At 37.8% G+C, this 9,138-nt stretch overlaps 1 protein-coding gene across 2 annotated transcripts; it reads right to left on the bottom strand.

Annotated features, from left to right (window-relative positions):
* Positions 1–6,939: 6,939 nt before the first annotated feature.
* Positions 6,940–9,001, bottom strand: LOC110465238. Of its 2 annotated transcripts, none has more exons than XM_021520938.1 (3): positions 8,869–9,001; positions 8,448–8,638; positions 6,940–7,984 (listed from the first exon to the last, which is right to left on the bottom strand). In XM_021520938.1, exons 1-3 carry the CDS (start codon positions 8,941–8,943, stop codon positions 7,894–7,896), a joined length of 357 nt encoding a protein of 118 aa, XP_021376613.1. In that variant the 5' UTR covers positions 8,944–9,001; the 3' UTR covers positions 6,940–7,893. The 2 variants fall into 2 exon arrangements, with proteins under 2 accessions (XP_021376613.1, XP_021376614.1); XM_021520939.1 differs by having other exon boundaries at positions 6,940–8,269.
* Positions 9,002–9,138: the final 137 nt, after the last annotated feature.

Raw genomic sequence — 9,138 nt, forward strand, 5'->3', positions numbered from 1 at the left:
GTACCTAGACATAAAGAAAATGGAAACGATAATTTTCTACAAAATGATCCAACAATGTAGTGAATTGAGTTAAATTACTTCGATGGCATAACAACTAAAAATATTAACATGTGTATTATCTATCAAGTCTTTGGATTTTAATTGCCTTTTCAAAACATATGGGTCAGTGTTGAAATCATCCTCTTAACGGTGGGAAGGGAGACGATCAGAAGGGGAGAGGGTGTCGAAAAGTTCACAGCGTTTGATAAGGTTATAATGATTGCATATTGTAAAATGTATCTTTTTAGTAATAATGTACTTGCAATTTATTTACTTTGTTAAACTGCCACCGTTTGTCCAACCGTATTTAAATTTGTAGCTTTATAAAGGATTTTGCCAATATATGGAAGTATATATATATAATATAGGAATTCAAAATGAGATTGCAAATGAAACGATGGGTATACGATCTGGATGTTACTGGATATATTCTAGACGGGTTCATGTAGCACAACCAGTTAAGTATTTATGTTTGACATTTCAATGACTAGTGTGGTATGTACTCTGTCACCTTCATCAGACAAAGATTATGTTTATCTGATGGAGGTGAGAAATTACATTTATCTGATGGAGGTGAGAAATTACATTCCGTACTAGTCATTGAAATTTCTCCCACCCTTCAAAGGTGTGTGTCCCGTTTTAGCCGGGAAAGATCAGCTTGTCACCCCTAGGGGGAGATAGCCTCGTGTCGATTAGCACATGTTCAATTGTGACGTCATAAAATGTGTCACCGGTAATGGTGACGTCACCAAAAGTAAATGACGATATGCATACCCCACATGTGTTTTTTGTTTACAAACATGGCAGACTACTGTCGGTGGAGCTGTGACTGAAATAATAGGATGGGAGAAAAATAATCATCCCCTACCTAGAGTTTGTAACAGAGAATTCTCCAACCCTCGGGGTGATTTTTGATTTCTGTCACACCCTCAAGATAGGGGAAGATTCTATTAGTCACACATAAACACTGTAATGGTTGTGCTACATGCACCTTTCCACAATCCAACCTGAAGAAATTGTTTTAGAAATATTTCTCGAAATGATTATGAAGTTGTTTTGTATAGTGATTTAGTACATGACCATTTCGATGTTTTCGACCTTGATTATATATATTGTGATACCTTATAGACTTGAGTACAATATACATGTATATATTGGGACACCTTAGACTTGAGTACCTGCCATAGAATAAAAGGGATGAAGTAAGTCTCCAGTGCATGATTCCAAAATAAAAAAATTGTGATATTGACCTTGTTTGTCCAGGAATTCTATTTTCCAGATTTTTTTTTTTTATAGGATATTGGTTTCTTTCTCATATTAATCAGTATTGGTTCTAATTATAGCCTGTGATTGTTAGAACACATGATAAAACAAATATGGGGGGGGGGGGCGATTATCAGACCTTTTTAAAATTCATCAATATTGGAAAATAAAAAAAAAATGAAATTCTGGGGGGGGGATTTGCTACCAAAGTGGAGGAGGGATGGGCAATTATTAGAGCATTAGCTATTATTCATACAAATACAGTACATAAAATTGGTCAATTAAGAGAAAGAACTCTTATGCATTTGTGTTGATCGAGTTTACCTGGAGATCAGAATTCTGGATAAACAAGGTGATTGTGTATTATGTTTACAAACCGTTTTGTAGTATATTGTATATTGCATTATTGTTGGTAGACAAATGTTCAGTATTGTTTTTATAGAACCATTAGTTTGTTGTATTTTGTTTAATAAAAGTTGTGGTAAAAACTTATTTGATTGTTTCTGTTGTCAGTTGCAATAGATTGAAATTGACCCCGGGAAACGGGTCGATGAAGAATATTCCTACAGACTAAGCCGAGAGAACATGTTGTCGGGGTAAGTAGTGTCAGTTCCACTCACTTTCACTTTCTGCACCCCTGGAATATGTCATAGCAAAATTGAAGGCATGAATATAGCTGTTTGATTGGTCTCGGGTAAAATAAAAACCTGACCAATTGCTAGGCTGATACCAGACCTTTGAAGATTACAAAGGAGAGACGCCCGGCTTCAAAGCCTGTTAATTTTTTACCATTACGTGACCGCGAGATTCTTCTGATGTACATCAAAGGATCGAACTAGTCTTCTTGTCTCATCAACAAGGCGGTTCACACTGAGCCTTCAATTATGCTATGACAGATGCTCACTGAGAGGGAAAGCAAATCTCAAACATTCTGAGGAATGTCACTTCATACGAAATATTAAATGAAACCTTGTGTCCCACTAAGTAACATAAACAGTACAATTTAGAAAATCTGTATTTCAAGGCACAATAGTCCAGTAATCGTCGCTTTTCACCGAGTACATCCTAAATGTAGAAACGACTTGGTAACTTAAGAGTATGTCGGCACATTTCTTTTGTGTTGTAAGATTCTATTGTTGTTATAATATTACATTCTGGCAGCTGTCAATCTTTAAAGTGTAGACGGCATCCATAACACAGAAGAGATAGCTCGAAGGGCAAGTGAGCTTAGGTCATTGTGCTGCGTCGGTCGTCCGCCCCTGGTCTGTCAACTTTTACTATAAGCAACTTCTTCTGAAGAACGAAAAGATATAGAGCCAGCTTCGTTGTTAGGAGCCGGACAAAGTTTGAGAACGAAAATGACCTTGACCTACTTTCAAGGTCACAGGGGTCAAATGTGTCAAACACTTCAAACAATTTCCTGAAGAACTGAAAGGTTTAGAAACTTCAAATTTGGCTGGTGGCTTCCTGGGTAGAGCCCAACAGAGTTTAAGAATGAAAAAGACCTTGACCTGCTTTCAAGGGCACAGGGGTCAAATATGTCAAACTCTTCAAATGACTTCTTCTGAAGAACTAAAAGGTATAAAACCTTCATATTTGGCTAGTGGTTTCCTGAGATAGAGCCCGACAAAGTTTGAGAATGAAAATGACCTTGACCTACTTTCAAGGTCACAGGTGTCCAATATGATAAAAACATCAAATGACTTCTGATGATTAATAGAAAGGCATAAAATTCAATATTTGGCTGGTGGCTTCCTGGGATAGAGCTCACCATAGTTTGCAAATGAAAATGACCTCAACCTACTTTAAAAGTCACAGAAGTCAACAACATTTCAAAGGATTAGTTCTGAAGAACCAAAAGGAATGGATTCATAACATTTGGCTGGTAGCTTCTTGGGATAGAGCTAACAAAGTTTGAGAAGGAAAATGACATTGACCTACTTATAATAAGTATATAAAGTCACAGGGAAAACTATGTCAAACAACTTCTGAAGAAGAACCAAAAGCATAGAATCTTATAATCATATTTGCCTGGTAGTTTCAACAGATGGAGCCGACAAAGTTTGCGATATTTAATGAGAATATTTTGCTATGACTGCTTAATTATTCAGGTGAGCGAATCAGGCCCTCTTGGGCCTCTTGTTATATATCTATTACAAGTAAATTTTTCATTTAAGTCACACAAGGTATAGTTTCTTTTCAGAAATGATTTATAAAAGCTATAGTCCTGCCGAAAAATAAAACATTTTTCGATGCGTAGTTACAGTTTCTGGCAATTATGCAGTGGTACAAGGATCCTTAATACTAGCTAATTCCATCACCATTCAACGATTCACTAGGAACTTCTTCAAACCCTTCACTCCATTCGATTTGAATCATATTGCCTTTAATATATCACTCATCGAATATAAACTGTAGATAAAAATCACCTGAATGAGTACTTACCTTTGTTGATCGTCTCAGCACTGATGTTGTCTTCCAGTTTTCATTTACTTGAAGCTCGGGAAAACTCAGATTAGACATGTATAAAACCGAAACTGTTCCAGTACAGTCTGATCCAGAGACGAATGACTTTATATGTCTCTGTCAGATCACAGGACGCGCATCCCTATTGCAGCAGACGACCACCATTGGAGTGGAAGTCCAATGATATTGGATATGTTAGATATTGGCAGGAAACAGTGAGGGTTCCTAGAGTTTATACATTCAACAACAATAAACACAAAACTTACTGAAGCAAATCTTTATTAATTTGATACCCAAACAGAAATATATTTCTACTTGTCAATTACACAATGTTGATTTCAAACCGATGGCGGGCATTGCCCTTTCACAGTACTGATGTCGTTAGGGCGATGAGGCGACTAGGGGAGCGGAACTCGGCCAAAGACAATACATGTGTCTGGAGTGGACCTGTTCCAGCACAGTCTAATCACAAGACGCGCATCCCTATTGTAGCAGACGACCACATTTGGAGGCATACGGGAGCGGAGACCCATGCAATGTTATCGGACCTGTTGGATATTGACGGGATACAAGTCTTGTAAAACCGTACTGAAACAGTTAAGAAATAAGAGGTACACGCGCGCAGAATGATTCAAGCTCCTCTTTGGTCATGTGTTCCCTTACAGTTAATTTATGATAATTTTTTCCCTTACTTCAGTAAACCGTTCTTACTGAAGCGTTATTTCACTTTTATATTATTACGAAAAATAACCCAACATTTTGAACCATAAGCAGACACTTTCCTTTTGTGTTTTACCTTGTTCCACTGTCGGTTTTCTTCGTTCAAATTTCAACTGTTCCCAACTTTTAAAATGTCCATGTGCGACATGTGTGTGAAAGTGATGATTTGTTTCTAAAATATCAGTTTGAAGTGCAACCCGGGCGCGGGTCGCTTATTTCCCGCATATTATAGAGGGCCAGAGTTCTTTCGAGCCGGAGTTCCTTCAGAGCCTAGTCGCTTCTCTAGAGTTCCTTCTGAGCCTAGTCGCTTCTCTAGAATTCCTCCAGAGTCTAGTCGCTTCTCTAGAGTTCATTCAGAGCCTTTTAGAGTTCCTTCAGAGCCTAGTCGCTTCTCTAGAGTTCCTTCAGAGCCTAGTCGCTTCTCAAGAGTTCCTTCAGAGCCTAGTTGCTTCTCTAGAGTTCCATCAGAGCCTTTTAGAGTTCCTTCAGAGCCTAGTCGCTTCTCTAGAGTTCCTTCAGAGCCTAGTCACTTCTCTAGAATTCCTTCAGAGCCTAGTCGCTTCTCTAGAGTTCCTTCAGAGCCTAGTCACTTCTCAAGAGTTCCTTCAGAGGCTAGTCGCTTCTCTAGAGTTCCTTCAGAGCCTAGTCGCTTCTCTAGAATTCCTTCAGAGCCTAGTCGCTTCTCTATAGTTCCTTCAGAGCCTTTTAGAGTTCCTTCAGAGCCTAGTCGCTTCTCTAGATTTCCTTCAGAGCCTTTTAGAGTTCCTTCAGAGCCTAGTCACTTCTCTAGAATTCCTTCAGAGCCTAGTCAATTCTCTAGAGTTCCTTCAGAGCCTTTTAGAGTTCCTTCAGAGCCTAGTCGCTTCTCTAGAGTTCCTTCAGAGCCAAGTTGCTTCTCTAGTGTTCCTTAAGAGTCTTTTACAGATCATTCAGAGCCTAGTCGCTTCTCTAGAGTTCCTACAGAGCGTAGTCTCTTCTCTAGAATTCCTTCATAGTCTAGTCACTTCTCTAGAGTTCCTTCATAGTCTAGTCACTTCTCTAGAGTTCCTTCATAGTCTAGTCACTTCTCTAGAGTTCCTTCATAGTCTAGTCACTTCTCTAGAGTTCCTTCATAGTCTAGTCACTTCTCTAGAGTTCCTTCATAGTCTAGTCACTTCTCTAGAGTTCCTTCATAGTCTAGTCACTTCTCTAGAGTTCCTTCATAGTCTAGTCACTTCTCTAGAGTTCCTTCATAGTCTAGTCACTTCTCTAGAGTTCCTTCATAGTCTAGTCACTTCTCTAGAGTTCCTTCATAGTCTAGTCACTTCTCTAGAGTTCCTTCATAGTCTAGTCACTTCTCTAGAGTTCCTTCATAGTCTAGTCACTTCTCTAGAGTTCCTTCATAGTCTAGTCACTTCTCTAGAGTTCCTTCATAGTCTAGTCACTTCTCTAGAGTTCCTTCATAGTCTAGTCACTTCTCTAGAGTTCCTTCATAGTCTAGTCACTTCTCTAGAGTTCCTTCATAGTCTAGTCACTTCTCTAGAGTTCCTTCATAGTCTAGTCACTTCTCTAGAGTTCCTTCATAGTCTAGTCACTTCTCTAGAGTTCCTTCATAGTCTAGTCACTTCTCTAGAGTTCCTTCATAGTCTAGTCACTTCTCTAGAGTTCCTTCATAGTCTAGTCACTTCTCTAGAGTTCCTTCATAGTCTAGTCACTTCTCTAGAGTTCCTTCATAGTCTAGTCACTTCTCTAGAGTTCCTTCATAGTCTAGTCACTTCTCTAGAGTTCCTTCATAGTCTAGTCACTTCTCTAGAGTTCCTTCATAGTCTAGTCACTTCTCTAGAGTTCCTTCATAGTCTAGTCACTTCTCTAGAGTTCCTTCATAGTCTAGTCACTTCTCTAGAGTTCCTTCATAGTCTAGTCACTTCTCTAGAGTTCCTTCATAGTCTAGTCACTTCTCTAGAGTTCCTTCATAGTCTAGTCACTTCTCTAGAGTTCCTTCATAGTCTAGTCACTTCTCTAGAGTTCCTTCATAGTCTAGTCACTTCTCTAGAGTTCCTTCATAGTCTAGTCACTTCTCTAGAGTTCCTTCATAGTCTAGTCACTTCTCTAGAGTTCCTTCATAGTCTAGTCACTTCTCTAGAGTTCCTTCATAGTCTAGTCACTTCTCTAGAGTTCCTTCATAGTCTAGTCACTTCTCTAGAGTTCCTTCATAGTCTAGTCACTTCTCTAGAGTTCCTTCATAGTCTAGTCACTTCTCTAGAGTTCCTTCATAGTCTAGTCACTTCTCTAGAGTNTATTCATATTGTTAAAAAAATCACAAGTTATTATAGCCTTGGACGATAATACCCTCAGTATGTTGTTAGTTTTATAACTGTTCTATTCCAGTGTGGAAAATGAACTAAAAAAGGAAAAGATTTTACATTTTAGAACCAATTTCATCAAGTTTTTATATATGACACAACAACATAGACAAACAAAATCAAATTTATTTATCAAAGAAAAAGCTCCTGTAACTTGTTCCTAGTTTACAGTAAGTTTTGGCAATCATAGGGGCTGCTCACTCTAATTATCTGACTTTTCAACTCTACAATGCAATAAATACACTACAAAAATACACAAGACATTTATGAAGTATGCGATTATGTAGAACATAGGTAAGCAAAAAACATTGACATATAATTAATTGTGAGTATAATTCCCCAGAATTACAGACACGACTAATTATGGGGTGTTCCCCGGCAGGCACAATATTGGTGAATCTGATGGAGCTTAAAGACTATGTTAAGATAAACACAAGACTTTAATATTACAACTTACCTAAATGAGTGAGCAACCCAAAATAAAACAGAGACAGAAATTCAAGAAAAGAAAAGCAACAAGAAACAAGAAACCGCCAATGGTGATATGGCTGGATTACTAAAGTACATTTTCATGTAAAGCATCACATGGGATAAGTATTCTTTAAGATACATAAGCAATGCAAATTTAGTTGATGTACAACAAGTAGTTACTTAGTAACGGACCTTAACAAATCTTCTTAACTTGGTCACTGAAGCAGAAATGTAGGTCAGAAGCAGCATCCTAAGCATCACATGTGATTAGCATCCTAAGACACAGTTTTGTATATTGAAAATATGTTTTTTAAAGCTGATATAAGGATATAAATGATTGTTTCAATAGGTTCAGCTTTTTATCACTTTCAGTTCTTTGATTCAGTTCATAGATTCTCCTCTCCTTCACATTTTCCCAGGCTTGCAGGGCTTCCTCAAAGTCAAATGAAGCCCTATCATATCCTTCAGTTTTGATCAACATCACTTCTTTCTGTTTTCTCAATTGTTTCTTAAGGCAGTCAGGTGGGATACTGCACAGAAAATTTCTTTTCACAGTCTGCAGTTTGGATGCTAGTAGTGATAGATAGCCTCCCTAGCACAAAGAGATTTGGGAACTCCTTCTTGTGGTAATTGGCAAGTAGACTCCACAATTTCCAAGTGGAATCTTGGGGATAATGCTCAGTCTTGACAATTTTTTTGGCCAACAACAATTCTTCTCTAGTCTCTAGTCTCCAGCTTTGCCTCGCTATTTTCATTCCTTTTCACAGTCTGTGGGTTACCATCAAACTCAGATACCTGATTTCCTGATTTCCAAATTCCTCCAGTTCAGTGGGATCCAGGAAGGAAAAAAAAGGGCACATAGACATCACACTAAATGCTGTCAAGATTCCTCGAGGTCCTGGTGGGGGTCTTATTCTTCATGGCCCTAGTGGGGTGTCATCATTCCTCGAGGTCCTATCTTCAGGAACCTGTTGTATATAATAATTGAAATCAGATTAAGAAATGGTACTAGATTTCTTGATTCAACTTAGGCTAGAATAGTTCTTAACTTATGCAGATTTACTTAATTGAGAGTTAATTAAACTATGCCTTTACCTGAATTATATCAAATTAAAGTCCAATCATGTATAAAGAAATTTAACATACCTTGAATGAATAAAAATTTGATGATCAGAGTACAGCAAATTTTCAGCAAGGCTCTTGGGGTTAAAGTCACTAGATGTGATTTCATGTTCCAAAAATCTGGAATGCTGTAGGTCATCCTTCAGTTCTGTCAGGTAGGGAGTGTTGCATCCTTTATCTGCCTCTATGTTCTTCATACAGAGGTCAGTCTTTACCTGCAGAGAAAAAGTTGCAATGTCATGAAGATCACCAAGTCCATAATTTTTAAATCTTTTCATATAACACAGCATAGAGAAGGCACTTAGTCTCATGTTTGAATTATATCATTACACTTCTTTAACATTTAATGGTACAAGTATCACTGAATGGCTTGTTAATACTGTTTTATAATAAATGAGATCTGCATAATTATACAACTTAACAACCTTTTTTAAAATTTCATTACCATCACAACAGCAACATCCACATTTTCAGCCTGAAAAAAATGTGACAAAACTGTCACTGGGGTCATGGCATCCATTAGGAGATAAGTAACTGAGATGAAGCTGTCAGTAGCTATCTGGAAAGAAAAAACATGACTTTTAATACTAAAGCTGCTGCACTTTGGAGCTTGAGGGGTTAAAGAAATCCAGTATCTAGCAAAGGTCTATGAAAAGAGTCAAACATATTAATTTTAGTGACCTTCATAAAGCTCATACATTGGAAATGAATGAAT

Source organism: Mizuhopecten yessoensis, unplaced genomic scaffold (assembly GCF_002113885.1).
Source record: "Mizuhopecten yessoensis strain PY_sf001 unplaced genomic scaffold, ASM211388v2 scaffold11065_2, whole genome shotgun sequence".
NCBI classification, from domain to species: Eukaryota; Metazoa; Mollusca; class Bivalvia; order Pectinida; family Pectinidae; genus Mizuhopecten; species Mizuhopecten yessoensis.